The following is a 17,176-nucleotide window of genomic DNA, read 5'->3' as shown; positions in this document are numbered from 1 at the left end:
AGAAATATTTCACCAAACCTACAGTACTTATACAAAATTAACAGCTGTGACCTTTTTTTCAACCCTTTATTGCATGCTATAGTGATTAATCAAACATTTGAGTAAAATGTTTGACAATGCCTCATTTTTCCTAATAGAAAATATGAAAAATTGGTTTTTGGAATAACTGCCAACATTTTGTGACAGTCCACATATTCCTTAGCAAATAGTCCAACTTATTTTGAAATACAAACTGAAATGTATCTATATTTGAAGATAAAAGAAATTTTGACAAAGAATATTGCTCAACCTGCAACAGAAAATATGTGAGTGATGAAAAGTAGCACAGGCAATGTCAGATTGTGATGCATTACTGTGAAGTTCTGTCTAAGTATTGGCATGACTAATAAGAGAATAATCTTCAGTGTATGTGGCGCTGTGTGAGACGGTGTCTTTGTGAAGCATCCTCCAATCACAGCTGTATATCCCCAGGCTATGTTCCTTAAACCCTGTCAATCAAACAATTACACCTTCTATAAGACCCCCATCACATTGTCACATACCTCTACCATGCCCCATGATTCTCTCCTTTGATATCTCTGTATTTCATCTTTCCTTCTTTAAATCCCTTTTCTGTCATCACCCCCCCCATCTCTGTGTTTTGCTTGCAAGACAGCACCATCTCACCTCCCTCGCCACTCTATATAATTTAGCTCACCACTTGTCAGGATCTTGGCATAGCATGATAAAGAGGAGGCATATGGGATAGGGCCCCCTTACAGATTGGACATGTAAATAATCCTGAGTGATTGATGAGTGGGGGCTGCATGGAAGATGAGTGATGAAGCAACCGATCCATGTGAGTGTTCACCACTATTTCAATCATGTGTTTAATACACTGGAGGCAAAGCTTTTAGCAAACGAAGCACAAAAATGGTAGAGCCTCTCCATAACAAACTCTGGTCTTTTGTATTAAATGACCTTCAATATCATGATCATTCTAATGTTTGTTCCACCAGACAACATTGACATGGCTAAAGCGAACACAGACAACACATATTTCCACCCTACTCCTCATCATGGTTTGACAATGTCTGTGACTTTGTTGAAGTTTTTCTCAATGAAGTGTAGATAGTATTGTTATATTAAATATTGATTTAAGTGTAAAATAGACAACAGGGGCTGGTTCTTCAGCAGTATGGTTGAACCATTTTTCCCAGATAAAGTTTCACTTCTGATGCAAGTTGAGCCATCAACCTACTTCCCTGTTACTGCCCAGTCTTCATGGAGAGTTCACAAAGTCATCACAGAATCATCAGCCATCGCCAACCATGGTAGGGTATATTGAATTCAATCTCAATCTCTCTGAACAGTCTAGGAATCTAAGACTCTCTGATCTGATTTCTGATTGTCATATACTATCCGCTGCAATACAGAACAAGGAAGTAATGCTTCAGTCAATTATGTATTAATGTTGACACTTATTATTGAATAATTGGAGGCACAGTCACTTTTTGCTGAGTACTAGACAAAAAGATTGACATCAATCACAGGTTTCTGCATCCAGAGGGTTGACAGCCAGTGGGTGGTTAGCTTAGATTGTAATGAAGACTGAAAGCAGGAGGAAATAGCAAGCCCATATTTTTCTATACTGGTGCCTCTAAAGAGTCTTAACTAAAAGAAACATAAATGTGAAATAGCTCTCTAGAAAGTCGTTTCTCCTAAATGTAATATTCATTATGTTAATGCTAAAGTAAAGAGAGATATTGATGTTCTTATCTAACCCTTAGTATCTATTGCTAACAAAATGATTTACGATATTGATACTTTGGTACTCTTCTGATATTGTCTAACATGCCCAGTTGTAGAAGGGCTGTCGCTGTGTCTCTACCTGGGGTTATTGCATTGTCTCTCTCGATAGGTGACTCCACTCTCACAACTTCTTGAGCATGCAGACCAGGATGACCACTCTGACCACTGGCCATGCTGAGGCCTTGGACCCTCGTCACCCCTCTTAACACATTGGCCCCTACGACACCACTGGAAAAAGAAAGAGAGGAATTATGAGTGAGAGAGAAGGAAACATAGGTGGACACTTGCAGAGAGCAAAGTATAATAAAAGTGTCAGAGACATACATACATTCCAGTAGACCCTTTATCAACTTTATGATGGCTGTCTGTCAAACTATAGGAGTGTTCTATAGGAAAATGCTTTCCTATAACTGCTGTCAAAAAGTTTCAGTCTGTTTCCACAGTTATATGCTTACAGTGTTAGGACTGAAACTTTTGGGACTGTGTCTACCTTGCGCTGTTATCAGCTACAATTAACAGAACTGAGCTATACAACCACAATGTGGAAAAGCTACCTCCTGCCTCATATTCTCCTAGTCTAACTATTGTTTTGAACATACAGGTAGTCCTCAAGATAGGAACATTGACTTACGAACATTTGAAGAGACTATCAACCGCACACTGCCATATCTGACTAGTCTAGTTCCCCTTTCTGGTACAACGCCCCTTACTGAGCATCTCAGTAAGTCTTAACTCCTTGGATACTTTACATTTTATCATTGGTGATAAAGCAAAGACTAGTGGTAGTATAGTGGTTGTAGCAACAATCTCCAATGACAACTCTGCCTCTAACCAACAATCACTCCACCCTCCTATTCCTCTTCCTTCTCTCTGAAGGGTACAGTAAGTGACATGCTCCATGCTACAGTACCCTATAATGGATCATCAACATCAGCAGCTGACTGTGGCTATTGTTGTTGGATGCTCTTAAAAAAACTGGCCAATAATTCATTGTGTGTTTCTTTTACTTCTCCTCAAGGATTCAATTATGAGGAGCAAAAGTTTACTGTGTGTAAACTAATCTCAATTCAAATCAATCATGTGAATCACAGGTGATGCTTAACGGCAGATACCGGAACTATATGTATGTTTTTTAATAATATGTTTTTATTCTTATACATTGCACAGTAACATAATATTAATATACCCTGTGTTAATAGAGAATGTTATTATGATAATAATATTAATAATGGATTATATTTATATAGCACTATTCTAGACACTGAAAGATGCTTTACATCGGATCGGATCCTCATTCGTACTTGGTGACGGTAAACTACATGTGAAACTACAGCTGTCCTGGGGCAGACTGACGGAAATGTGGCAGCCAATCCGTGCCAACGGCATCTCCCAACACCATGGGAACATTCAACCACATTCACACACCAGCGAGTCCCTCACCGGAGACAAGGAGGGTAAAGCATCTTGGACACAAGGACATAATGACAAATAACTAAGGAACTGGGAATCGAACCGCCAATCTTGCAATCATTGGATGACCCACTCTACCAACTGAGCCACTGCCGTCCCAAACGATATTGACCTGAGCCTTAGGCTGTGCATGTGTTGGGCTGTGGGAATTTCATGAGACTTGAAAAAAGGGAATGGGAGTTAGTGTGTTAGTTATGAGTGGAGTTGTGTTTCTGTTCCCAGTTCATGTGTAAAGAGATGAATAAAGCCTGATAAAACCTGTGTCTGAGAGTACCATCTCTAGTTGCTATTATAGTTAATACCCGGGTACTATTATGGGCTACTATTATATTTTGAGCTTTTAATGATTTTCTAGTGATTTTAGTCCAATATTTGAGTCCAATATTTGTGGCGGACCAGTGGCGGGCTGTGCATTTCACACCTAGGCCTTCAGTGATGTTCTCCTTAGTCAAATGTGAATAAATCCATTCCGTAATACCGTAAGCGGCTCCCACCGCTCCCATGAATCTAGTGTTCAGGATTGAGGTGTTTTTAATTTCTCTCAAATGGGAAAAAAACAGCATTGTAGCCCCATTCCTTTTATTGTCACTGGCACAGAAGAACCCCGTGGCCACACCTTTTATAGACGTCACACAACTACGTCACAAAACACATCCAACTGAAATTACCATCATTTATGACACTACAGCCAGAGAAACGAAATACACACATACACTAACACAATACTAGATGTTGCATCACCTCTATCATATGTAAAATGGGCTATTTTCCAGCAGAGACAAAAGTTTTTTTGTGTATCTCCACCACAATCACACAGCTGCGCAAGTGAGCCACATTATTTACACACATTGCAGAAGCACAAGATTTTTTTTCATTTTTAGTATATTTGTCATTTTATATCGTTACAACTGATTTGACATCAATTAAATTGAATTACAAGAACATTAAATATGAAAACTTAAATAAAATGCTTGTACTCACCGAAACAGCAGTGTAAATACCTTATTTAAACACAAAATCCATTCTCCTTTCTTTTCTGAAGAACACTTCGTTAGCTAGAACAGGTTAGCTCATTCAGGACACTTGTCTCACTAGAGCTTTTCTTCAAATGTGCATCTCCGTTGCGTCTGCATAGCTTCTCAGAGTGAGTATCCAATCACAGGACACGTACATGTGAGGACAATGTGGTCTAGCAGGTCCTAGAAGGCCAACTCGTGATCTGATTGGCTATTGCATGTCTATTAACTATATGTTCCCGTTCACTCACAGTGCAGGGAGTGCGTTCTTCAGTGCGTTCGGGCTGAGCCTGGACTCTGTGGAGACAGTTCTGGGGAGCAGGACCATGTCTAAATTCAGGGCCATCATGAACAACACCAGCCACCCCCTGCACACCATCTTCTCCCAGCAGAGAAGCCCCTTCAGCGGCAGACTGCTGTCACACAGCGCCTCCACAGAGAGGCTGAGGTCCTCCTCCGTGCCCCGTGCCATCAGGGGGTACAATGACTCTCTCAGGAGGAGTGTGTGTGTGTGTGGGGGGGGTGGAGAGGTCAGCACGCGGTTAAATGGATTTGGATATAATTTAGTTTAATTTTATACTGCTTATATTTTAATTTTTTTAGTATACGTATGTCCTGTTAACGCTACATGTCTCTGTTAGTGTAGTGTATGTCTTGTGGTATGTCCTGTTTTGTTTGTTTTTGTTTTTTCCTGGTGTTTGGCTGAGCAGTGGATATGTGCAATTTCCTCAGGGAAATGAACAAATAAATGAATAAATAAATCCATTCATCCATCCATCCATCCATCTAGATTCTGAAGGTCCTGGGCAGATTTCATTCAACCTGGCAACACAAGCTAGCTGAATTCTGATTGGATAAAATCTCTCTAACCCAAAAATAGAAAACTGACCCAGTGTTGGTATATGTCATATTACGGTATATCCCAATGTATAATTACATATTTATATGTATATTTATTAAGGAAAACGCATTAAAAATATATTATAATATTTTCATGATTTCTGGTTATGTTAGACCAGTAGAGAAAACCTTGCTGGCCCTGACCAATGTTTTTTTAATGTTTGTTTTTTGGAAAAACCGACGCGTAATCGAACATGGCTTGATTCAAAATAAACTGTACCTGTATTTTATTGTATTATATGTTGTTTGTATGTCCTATAATTGTTTCTGGTAAGTCTTAGGGTAAGTAAGTCTTACTTCCATATTTAGAGTAGTAATGGCGATTAAAGATTGAAATTTAATAAATAATGACTTACAAACAATTCAACTTATGAACATCTTGTCTGAACCAACTTTGGCTGTAGGCTGAGAACTGCCTGTATTTGCATTTAATTTTGCCACATACCATATTCCACCTGTTTTTTTATATGAAGCAGTTGGTTAACAATGGATACAGGCTGCCATTGCAACAGAACATACACTAATTTTACATTTAAAGAATAAACAATGACGGTTTTCACTGATTTTATATACTTTTCTTGGGGGAGTTTGGAACAAACTGCATAACCACATCAAGTCGGCAGCTGTTCCTTTTTGCTCTACTGAGATGAGCTTCATTGGTGTTCACAATTATCTACTCAAATACCACCAGCACAGGGAGCACCCTGACCAATTGGCTTTCTTCCATGAACATTACCAAAGGTCCATTCAAGCAGAAGAAGAATATTAAACTGAGAAACAAGAGATGTGAATACAGTTGTGCTATGACGTTGACTGCATTAGATAGCAGACAAGCTCTGTGGCACACATACCTCATAATCCTCAAGGACTATTTGCTATATTTGCCTCAAAAGGGTTGTGATTAAACAACTAACCTGTCACATGTTCCAAATGAGCAGTACTTCACTCATAATCTCTTAACGTAATGTGAGAATACTTTGCAAAATCTAGACTCCCTTAAAGCAACATTATGTCACAAGCTGTTTCCTGGCACCAGAATGATCTGGACTTGTACATGCCAAGATTGAATCAGTCACAATATACTCAACTGCTTGCCACAGAGTGTTCTCAAGAACCTCTGCAAGAACACACACATTGCACATACACAGAACCTGCTCATGCATCAGTATTAATAGAAGAGCATATATTCAGCTGTTGTTGTCCTCACTGTGTGCTCATGCTTGCCACATGGGCCAACAGACAGACAGACACACACACAAACACACACACATACACGCAAGCACGCACGCAAACACACACACGCACACGCACACGCACACACACACACACACACACACACACACACACACACACACGCACACCACAGACGTACACGCACACCACAGACGCACACAGATGCATGCACACCCCTGCACAATCTTGTGGTTCTTGACTAAGAATTAGAACAGCTGATTTCCCCTCAGTTTTCCCCCTGTGGCTGAGTGCCACAGATTCCTAAGTGAGCCTGTCATTGTTTATGCTCAGTTAATTGTCCTGTGGAGAGGGAGGGCGGTATTACACCATCAAGTTCAATATATTGAGAAGCAGTTGTTGATGAGGGTCTGTCAGGGGAGTCATGGTAAGAAAGAGAAAACCTTGGGGGAGAATCCTCTTTAAAGAAATAAGAAAAGAAACAAAGAATAAATAAAGAACACAGATTGCTTTTGGGCCCTAACCCCAGTGTCATATTTTTGCCAAGTCAGCACCAAATGAATTGCAGCTGGTCTTTGAGGTAGAATAATGAAGGGACAGTGTGGTACCTCAATCACAGAGAGATATTTTATTGACGCTGCACTCAAATGAACTCAAATCTAAAACACAGAGAAGTCAATACAAACTGTTTAAAAGTTATTAAGTGCTCTGGAACACCCTGGGGTGTAAAAAGATGCTGTTAAGACTGCAATATTTATCAGTTCAAGGCCTTTTGTTTGAAATTGCAAAACTGAGTGGGAGTATGGGGTTGTGGTATCCTAGGAGGAGGAATCCACGTGTGTGAGACGTCTCTTTACGAGCTCTATTTCTTTTAGAGTAACTGTCACAACGTTGATAGTAGAAAGCAGCACAATGAGATGACCAGGCCAACCGATGTTTTAAAGGACAAACTCACTGAAGACAGAATTGTTGCTGCACATGGAGTCTAACATTTTGTTGTTTTTCAGTTGTGTTGTTTTGATGGAGGGGAAGTTTTCAACGAAATTGCAAAGAAATGTTTATGAGAAGCTCTTGTTTGGCACCTTTCATTTATAAGTTTATGTGGTAAGATGTTGCCATAGAGCAGTACTTTATACAGCCAAGTAGAAAACAAAACAAGCAAAAAACAAAAATAAGCTATTGCGCCAACCGATGAATGGATCACCCATTTTTTCATTTATTTACTCAACAATTCGAAACATAATGAATTGGCTCAAAGCTGGTGGTGAGCATTTCACTTACCCCTTCTATCCTTATGGCTCTCTCTTTTTTTCTCACACACACACACACACACACACACACACACACACACACACACACACACACACACACACACACACACACACACACACACACACACACACACACACACACACACGCACGCACAGAAAAACAAAACAAAAAACAAAACAAACGTGTTAATTCACCATATCAGGCCCACAGGCAGAGCCTTCAGCAGCTGGCATGAACTTGGTCTCACACTTCCTCCCAACACGGTGGCACCACAGAGCCTTGCAGATATCCTGGAGCAACATTAAAGAAAAAGCAAGAGTAGTTTTAATGGCACTACTAACATGTGTTCCTCCTTACTGATCACTATCCCTCACACAACAGCTGCAAGCAACCCATGAGAATGACAATAAATGCTGATTTTGCCACGAGAGAGTTGTTAAATTAATGTTGATGGAAACTTGTTGAAATAGTATCAATAACAATCTTTTGATAAACTATGAGTGTAAGATTACCCTGTATTTCTCATATGACAGTAGCTAGGATAACAAAAGAAAAATACACATTCAGTTGGGTCCATGCATCAATCAATTCATTAGAGAAGATAAAGTAGACTTTCACTCTGTCAGACAAAATGATACACATAAGATATATACATTAGGACGCAGAGATAATAATATACAACAGAAAGCATTAAAAAGACAAAATTGCCATATCAATCTTAAATGATGTCAGGACTGTGTTTTTCAGCAGTGATGTGAAGGACTCAGATGGGAGTTTCCCTGCTCCCATTGCCTGAGAAACACAGTCTTCTACTTTGCAACATGTCCACTCTATTAATTTCTGAATGATCATATCAGATTTTGACAACAAAGTACAGACACTGATAGGAATTTCTAATATACAGCTAGTTTCTGCCAAGAGCCACCATGGAATTAACCCAAAGTCCTGCTTGTCCAACTTTCATAACTGCTTAGGTCTTTTGCAGCCGTAACAATGACAAAAACCAAAGACCAAAGACCAAGACAAAGAGTGACAGGGCTAGGCAGATTGACCCAATTGAAGAAAGGAAAGTAGAAAAACACCTAAAAATACATATTATTGTAGTTTGCATTGCCAAGTCTGATTACTGTTGCACATTGAAAGACAGAGGGTGTCACAAACTCTTTTAAGGGTCGGTGCACCTTGATGTTATCAGGTGCATGAGCAAAGAGAGAACAAGAGCAAAAACTGTGGGAGGATTTCTCCTCCTAAGTAACACAGTTTAAATATGTTGATGCATGGATGTCAGATTTAATGAGGCTGCATTCTATTCTTTAGTCCATTTCTGAGGATACATATATAATTGACTTTAGAAGTCTATTGAATGAAGGAATAAAAATCCTCAAACCCTAAATAGAAGTACAATTGCTTCTGATTGTCAAGAATTATATTCAAGGATTAAAGTGACATGAAAGTGAATTAGCATGAATAAATTTAACCCAAAAAATGTTTATATATCAAGAAAAAGTAAATGCATCCCATCCAAAGTGTTGAAAAGTGTTGAAAAGGATTATGAGGCTCAAATTAGGAGGTCCGATATAGTTGAAGGAGACATCTTGTGAGCATGTTTTATTATTTAAATGAAAATACAAAGTCAGACTAGAAATCACTGAGTAGAGCACATGCATCTGCCAAGGCTGCACAGTCCAACACATGTTTGTTTAACTCGTCTGGCCCATGTCCCAACAACCCCACAAAGTGTCATGAAAGCTCTGTATACCCTATCTCGCAATGTTATGGAGTGTTATAACAGAAAGGTTCTGGATCTATCAATCTATACACATCTGCACCCAAATCTAACACCCTTCCATAAAGTGTCATGAAAATGGGTTAAGTGGTTTTTGTGAAATGAGGGAGATTTGGTGATATACTTGGACAAACTTTAGTCTTCTTGGCAAAAAAATCCATCCCTCTAATGTTCCTCATGCTGAAGCTCCTCTTAAGCGAGTTCTCTCCACTATATATCACAAGTAATATTTCACATTCTGTCACATATTTCTTAGAATGACTAAAGATAGAGGAAATTTTTGATTGGAAACACACCAAAAAAAAGAAGGGTAACATGGGGACAATCCTGAGAAAATGGGAAGGTTAAGAGGCATGAGAAAGAACAATTAAATAAACATTAAACATGTTTAGACAGGAGTCTGTGCTACCAATACGGAATCAAAATCAGCCACTCTATTTTTATCCATCCGTCCATCCATCTATCCACCCATCCATCCATCCATCCATCCATCCATCCGATCAGGTTCAGGTGAGGTACCAAAGAGTATTTCTAATTTAGATGAAAATAACAAAGATGTACACATTTACTGTCGTATGAATCGCTGAAGTAATCCAAACTCTATCTGGACTCAGACGATCTCAAACAGGAACATCAGCAGTGATGAGACAATGGGAAAGAAACAAGGAGAGATTCCCACTGGCAACATTCCAGTGTATATTTAGTCATCCATCCCAGTGAGCATTCTATGGTTGTATGGGCACTATTATGACTCCCTTTCTTTGTTGTGTGTGTGTGTGTGTGTGTGTGTGTGTGTGTGTGTGTGTGTGTGTGTGTGTGTGTGTGTGTGTGTGTGTGCGTGCATGTGTGTGTGTGTGTGTGAGAGAGAGACAGAGGGAGAGCATACATGAGTCTGTGTATGTGCATATGCACTTGAGGGCATCCAGCCCTTACTTGGTTTCTCTCTTCCTTCCTTTTTCCTTTATTCTTCCTTTTTTCCTCTACCTCATTCCTCCAGCCCCACTCTTGATTTTTTCTCTGTTTTTTTCCAAAGACACAATTGCCACCAGATTGTTTTAAACTACTTAAACATTTGAGTTTAAATGGTTGTGCTGAGAAAACCCCAGAGAACTGTCGCATGGCAAGGTATTTTTTCTACTTGAGTTTAAATCTGAATTGAATGGCATAATTGAGTCATAATCAATTTACCTTCTTAAAGTCGAGGGTGCAGAGTTTGGCCTTTTCCCCAAATTGCCATTTACACTGTGTGTCTGCATCATACAGTTCGCCGGGCAGCTGCTCAGGGTATCGATACTCCTTGACTGCTCTGGGTTCATCTGATAAGCACAGAGCCTGGGCAGAACTGGAGGGGAGGACAGGATCATAAAGTAGGAGGTAATGGAAGAAACAAGAAATGGCGGAGATCAGAAAAGTGAAAGATGATGTGGAGAGAGGGGAGCGGAAGTGTATGGAACAATACTTTAATCTTGGAACAACTTTGGGAATATACAACAAACATGCAGAAATAAACATTCAGTTTCAGTACCATGTTTTAAAGATTTAAAGTATTTGGGATATAGAGTTCAATGTTATCCACACAGAAAACATCAGCACTTGATGTTCCATTGTTGTCCCACTTTTGTGAGTATTGTAAAGGGTTGCCATGGGAACATAACAAGCTGCCAGACTCAAACCTTGAAAGTAATGGCTTTAATTCATCAGACAGTTATGACAGACGTAAAATATTCTTGCACACTCACTCATATAGTAACCCCAGCAGGGGGTTTCCACAGTTAACTGATATTACTGGTTACTATGCAGAAATGTTTTACAGCTCATACACTGCAGTCAGGGGTACGTAATACAAAAATATGGAGGAAAGAGTATGAACGGGCAAAATATATTGGAAGGGTTGCTCGACTAGAGAATGGTGCTGATTGCTTTAGCAGAGTGTGTGTGTGTGTGTGTGTGTGTGTGTGTGTGTGTGTGTGTGTGTGTGTGTGTGTGTGCGTGCGTGCGTGTGTGCGTGTGTGCGTGTGTGCGTGCGTGCATGCGTGCGTGTGTGTGTGTGTGAGAGAGATCTTCTATTGCTTTATGAGGTCAGGATATCTTTGAGAACAATGGATGTTCATTCTGGAACTCTCCATTATTTTAGTTTTCTGAAAAATACATTACTTTTCAATTTAACATCAGCAAGCAAGTAAAGTCAAGGTGGGCAGGAATGTACCAACACAGGCATCCAGTCACACCTACAGTAACATCACAAGATCAATGAAACTATTTTGCATAATCTCTGGAGCAGAGTAGCTTTTCTCACCAGCGGCACTACAAAACAACAGGATCAAATGATTTCAGATTATGTGAGCTGTGACCGAACACCACAAGACATTCCATCAGCCAAAATGTAAAAACTAAATAAATGAGAAACACATATCTTTATAGAACCCCTGCAGATTTCCTGATTCATATTTTTGTATTATATTAATCTTGGAACAGTGTGTTTTATTTAAAACTCAAAATATATAAATATTAACGGATGAAGACATTGTGAAAGTCACTAAAACAGCAGTTTCAAAAGTGATCACTGATACTATTTCTCTTCTTTAACCCCCCCCCCCCTCCTTTAATGAAGTCATGAAGTGTGTAGCAAACACACCTGCTTCACTAAAAAGCTTCACTAAAAAGCTTCATGTAATTAGGGTAGCTCGGTGGATAACTGGGCTACGACGACTGAGCCACTAAGACCTATACAGCTCTTTGGCTGCTTGGCTGCATCTTTCTGTTGGTATGAACCAACAGATTGAGTTCACAAGAAGAGACAGAAGAGCTTCCTTAAAAGAGTTGTGAGCTAGAAGAGTAGATGTAGATATGTAGATGGCTCTTAGCTTAGCCTGATGACAGGAAAAGTATAGCCTGACCCAGGACAAAGGTTACAAGATATGCTCATCAGCATCTGTAAAGCTCACAAATTATCACATATGTTTTTTTGCATCGGTCCCTGTAAACATTGAACTGTTTAAAAATATGTCTCAGTTTGAAAATCCAACCAGAAAATCCGAGAATTTTACGTCTCTGAACTCGACCAAAATTCGGCTTTCGACCAAACCGAAAGAAGCCGAGCGTACCTGAACGCGACTCACTTGGGAGCTGAGCGAACTCGAATGCCCAGTATGCTTCGTCCGTAGCGCATTCATGTTCAAAGTTCGATAGGATATCTTTTATTGAAATAAAACTCAGTGTCTATTTCTACCCCTTTTTATTCATGGTAAACAATATACAGTGCAGTTTATGGTGTAAAATAGTAAAAAAAAAAAAACTTATAAAAAGTTGTTTTTTAGACTTGGAACGGATTAAAATTATTTACATTAATTATAATGGGAAAAATAGTTTCGGATTTCGAACAACTCGCTTTTCGAACAGCCTTCTGGAATGGATTTGGTTCGAAAACCGAGGGTTGACTGTATCTTTATTATTGAGAATGGAGCTTTACAAGGAACAGTGAGGTGCATTCTCAGATCTTAGTTTATAAGGCGACCAATAAACTGGACTATTCATTATGCTGTGTTTTTTTTTACCTCGAGAATAACTTTCTTGTATCACTGACTAAAGGTTTTCACATACAAACAAAATCAACCCAAGGTGGATTTTAAGACAAATTTGCTGTGTGTACCACAAAGCTGTCCATCCCTTGTTAGCATGAGATCAGACAAAGACTCTGACTGTACAGTGCAGTATTGGCTCAGAGTTCTCTGTCATGGCTGACTCAGGAGAGGCAGAGTTAGAATGAGTGTGATGTATACTGTGTTGGTTGAAACAACATTCCCTTCTAAAGCAGATGAAGGTAGAAGCATTTATTGTAGTCAGGCAAACACATTTATCCAAGGATGTTTGAACATCATAACATTCTTTTGATTGCAATTAGGAAAACCTACAGAATTTCAACATTTTATCATTCAGTGATTACATAGGAAGCCTTCCCTCTGTTGTTTTTGTGGCGCAGATATTCCCTCCACATGGCCTCAGGGGGGTGATGGGAGTTTAATATAAGGCTGACAGGACTAACAAGGGTGAGGTCACCCCAGCTCTAATAACTCAGTGAGGAAATACAGTATCTGTCTCCACTACTTTGAGAGGGGAGACCTGACAGTTCACTTAACACACTGGTAAATTTAGTGGAGGGTACAGAGTCTACGTTATCTGGTTTCATGCAAACACACATGCTCAGACACAGCAATAAAGCCAGACACAGGCATGTTTTCTGTGATGCCCGTTTTCTTAACTCAGATGAGAAGACTGTATGCATGAAAATGCTTTTATTGCATAAACACACAACTTTTCTCCTCCACTTTCACTCATGTGCACCCTGATACATAATACCTATAGTATGCAGTCAGCAAAACTGACTGAAATCAGTCCCACATATCATTGAAGTTGCTGTGCCAACTCCATATCTTAGCCTCTTGCACACTTAATTAAGCCTGTTTGTCCTTGCTTTTGCAATACGAAGCAAAACCAGTAATAGTTGTGACATAAGAGTAGGTTTCCTCTTGGCAGCTTTGGAACTGATGCATCATCTGCTGACATATTTTTGACATATCTGCTGTAACACTTCTTGAAAAAGGAGGGGACTTAGAACATTCTTTTGTCAACGGCAATAGTCATAATTTCTACAATAATAAGTGTTGCATGTAAACAATAAACGTGTGAACATATTACCAAAACTCGTATGTCACCATATCCTCTCAATCATCACTTCTAATCTTGTAGCAATGTTTGATGGAGGGTTTGCGGAAACCATGTGTGTGCTTCTGTGTACTTGTTGTTGTTATTGTTTTGCTGTGTTAGAGAATGGGTTTACAGCCCCTAGACAGTAATAAAGAATATCATAAAAAAGGGTGTGAAGTTGGACTAAAAGCTAAAAACATAGCAACCACGTTAGATCACTGTCTGTTTCCTCTGCTCTGTCTGTGTCACAGATGTTTAAAGAGCTGCAGTGTGTGTTTGATGAGTGCTTTGTGTATATTCACACAAAATCCAGCAATGGTGCACCTCCAGCTAGGGTTTGTGGAGGTGTGAGAGTGTTTCACTGTCTCTTAGAATTTAATAGCTGTGAAACAAACAGAAAATTAGTTTTTTTCTCTAATTTGCTGCTTTGCTGTCAATGACAGCAAATCCACTCCCTCTACACTGTCTTTCTTGCACATCTACTGTCATACACTCAAGCTAGTTATGAGGGATCAGCCCACAACTAAATCACAAGTCATTAAATGGAAAAAAAAGTTGTGATCTCCCCTTCTATAGCATCTGTAGGTAATTAAGACATAATACATAATCAAAGTAGCATTTGCCAGATAGTAAGTCGCTGGAATAATTTTGTTTTTGCTGCATAATGGATGATTGTTTGCTTATTATTCAGTAACATTTGATATAGATATTGTCTTTTTCTAAAACTGCTGAGACGGTGATACCAATAGGTGTTTTGAACAATAAGGACAGCATTGATTACCACTACTTATGTGTAGTTGTTATAGAATATATAGCTGCTTACTTGAGGAAGCGGCTGAGGTATTGGCGGCTGCAGGAAGACCAGGAGAAGATACCATTGTGACCAGCTAATGTGGGAGACATGATGTTTCCCTCTGACTTCTTACAGATGTTCCCTTCACCATCATGGACCATTCCAAAACTGGGGGATGAAACGAGAAGAAGAGCTCATCTATGTATGTTTGTAACAAAATTGAGCTACAGAAACCACAACATAACAATACAATGGGAACCTGAACATCAAGACCAGACCGTTTATTTTTGCACCTCAAAGTAAGGGAAGGCTTAAGAATACTATTGCTGTACATGCTTAAAACATACACATCATATTTCATACACTTATACTTTAACAATTTTCATGCATATAATGACCAAAGGTGGAGAATTACATGCTACAGGCCCCACCAGACATCCTTAGTTATGGATGTTGTGGTTCCTGGTTAGAATGTTGACATCAGACACAATTTTCAGTACTTTATTAGGGGTATTCATGTAATCATTAGAGTAATGGAAAATTTTACTTGTGTCCAGATTCATGGGCGATGGTGAATGCCAGACCCAGGCCTGTGTCCTCATTAATGGTGCAGCTCCGGTACTTGCTGCACATCCCACTAATTGGAGCAAAACCTGCAAATGCAGCAATACAGTTTTTAGATTGCACTTCAGTTACTTCATCAGTTCTGACTGATTGATTACAATAACCAATCTTAAGCAGTACTGATATATATTTAATGAGAAAGGGCTTCTCAGTTTTGACAATGTACACTGAGAGGTTTCTCTCAGATGAGAAGCAGACAATTTATTGTATTCTTCCATAGATTAAAAGATGGAATTCTGTGGGAACATTCCTATGTGTAAATCACCCTCTTTCACTTCACAGTTTATATCCTTCATTCCCTATTAAACTCTTTTTTTACAGTTCATTTTCATACGTACACTAGTGGTTGTGAATTGAAAAGGACAATAGCCACATCTGATGTATTGGTCTCAGTGAGAATATAATTTTGTTTTCCTGTATATATTTCACTTTACAGCTCTAAATAATTTTTCGCGAAAAACAAACAAAAAAACAAAGGGAATATACTCATGTAAATAACTAATGGAATTGATATTTTACGTAACTAGGAGGATTGACTTTTAGAACTGATTTCTTTTGATCTTCATCATCCATTTTGTACATGGGTTTTGAAATGTGAAGGAAAACATGAAGTGGATGATATAAACATGATGTAAATAAGTTGTTATATCCTGTCTGGTTGCACTAAAAGTCCTATTGACTTGTAACTTTGGGATTAGTCAGAACTTACTTTTTTTGACCACGCACCTCAGAGACACACACAGACCTTTGAACTGAGGTTTCATAGGGATGATTAGAGCTAATGCTAGCCTTGACACTTTGAAGTCAAATGTCTGGGGTTTGAAAGACCATGTGTGTTTGGAAGTGTGTGTCAATCTGGGCTTCATTGGGACTCACAAAGGAAGTTTTTCTCACAGTGCGGAAGACAGCAGTGTGTTAGCATTGTCATTACAGCAAAAAAAGCTGTGGTTAGTTTGTTACTGTTTACAGCCCCACTGACTGTCTGTTTGTTTGTGCTTAAAGTAGGTGACCTGGTTAGTTTTCCTTTTCTGTCATTTTCATAAACACTTCTTTCATAAACACATCTTTCAGTGTGATAGTATTTTATATCTCGTAAAAATCTTTGACATTTGCCTTCTACTTGTTTAAGATTGTTATGGTAATGGTGGACTTCTTATAATCTGCTGTTAAATTTAATATTTTTTTTACATCACTATGCCACAGTATGTCATATTGTTGGGCTGACAGGTGACAGGATCACCTTCCCAGAAACAGATGGTAATAGAGAATGTCATATTGTTATATTGTATTCATACTGAATCTCTCAAACAACCTGTCTCACTTTCTCACATAAGTATTTTAACATTTGATTGCGTGTTCTATTGCCCTAGTACTTACGCTGCATGAAATACTTTATATTTTTCCAAATGACACTTCTACGCTTACTATAACGACACAATCTTTTTATTGCTGAAGATTTACCAAGAGTGTCACAGGGTTCATTTTTCCAGGAGCAGATGTCGAGTCCTGTGAGGAGGATGGCGTGGTCATGGTGTTGGCCCTCTCTGCCTCCCAGTGTGGACTGCCAGTGGCAGAAGCTGTTCAGTGTGTGGTCTGCATGGTGGTTGATTACCAAGCCATCCTGTGAGA

At 39.1% G+C, this 17,176-nt stretch overlaps 1 protein-coding gene across 2 annotated transcripts in view; it reads right to left on the bottom strand.

The window, feature by feature from the left end:
• Window positions 1-17,176, bottom strand: part of LOC137602040 (A disintegrin and metalloproteinase with thrombospondin motifs 16) — a 57,067-nt gene that overhangs the window by 20,198 nt on the left and 19,693 nt on the right. For both annotated transcript variants that reach the window (XM_068324587.1, XM_068324589.1), the window contains 6 exons: window positions 17,009-17,168; window positions 15,471-15,576; window positions 14,954-15,091; window positions 10,615-10,768; window positions 7,835-7,930; window positions 1,871-2,019 (listed from right to left, as the gene is read on the bottom strand). In XM_068324587.1, the coding sequence (XP_068180688.1) occupies window positions 1,871-2,019; window positions 7,835-7,930; window positions 10,615-10,768; window positions 14,954-15,091; window positions 15,471-15,576; window positions 17,009-17,168 (803 nt within the window). The remainder of the gene's footprint in view (window positions 1-1,870; window positions 2,020-7,834; window positions 7,931-10,614; window positions 10,769-14,953; window positions 15,092-15,470; window positions 15,577-17,008; window positions 17,169-17,176) is intronic.

Source organism: Antennarius striatus, chromosome 9 (genome assembly GCF_040054535.1).
Source record: "Antennarius striatus isolate MH-2024 chromosome 9, ASM4005453v1, whole genome shotgun sequence".
Taxonomy (NCBI): domain Eukaryota; kingdom Metazoa; phylum Chordata; class Actinopteri; order Lophiiformes; family Antennariidae; genus Antennarius; species Antennarius striatus.
The sequence above is the reverse complement of the archived record's forward strand: the minus strand, read 5'-3'. Positions and strand labels throughout refer to the sequence as shown.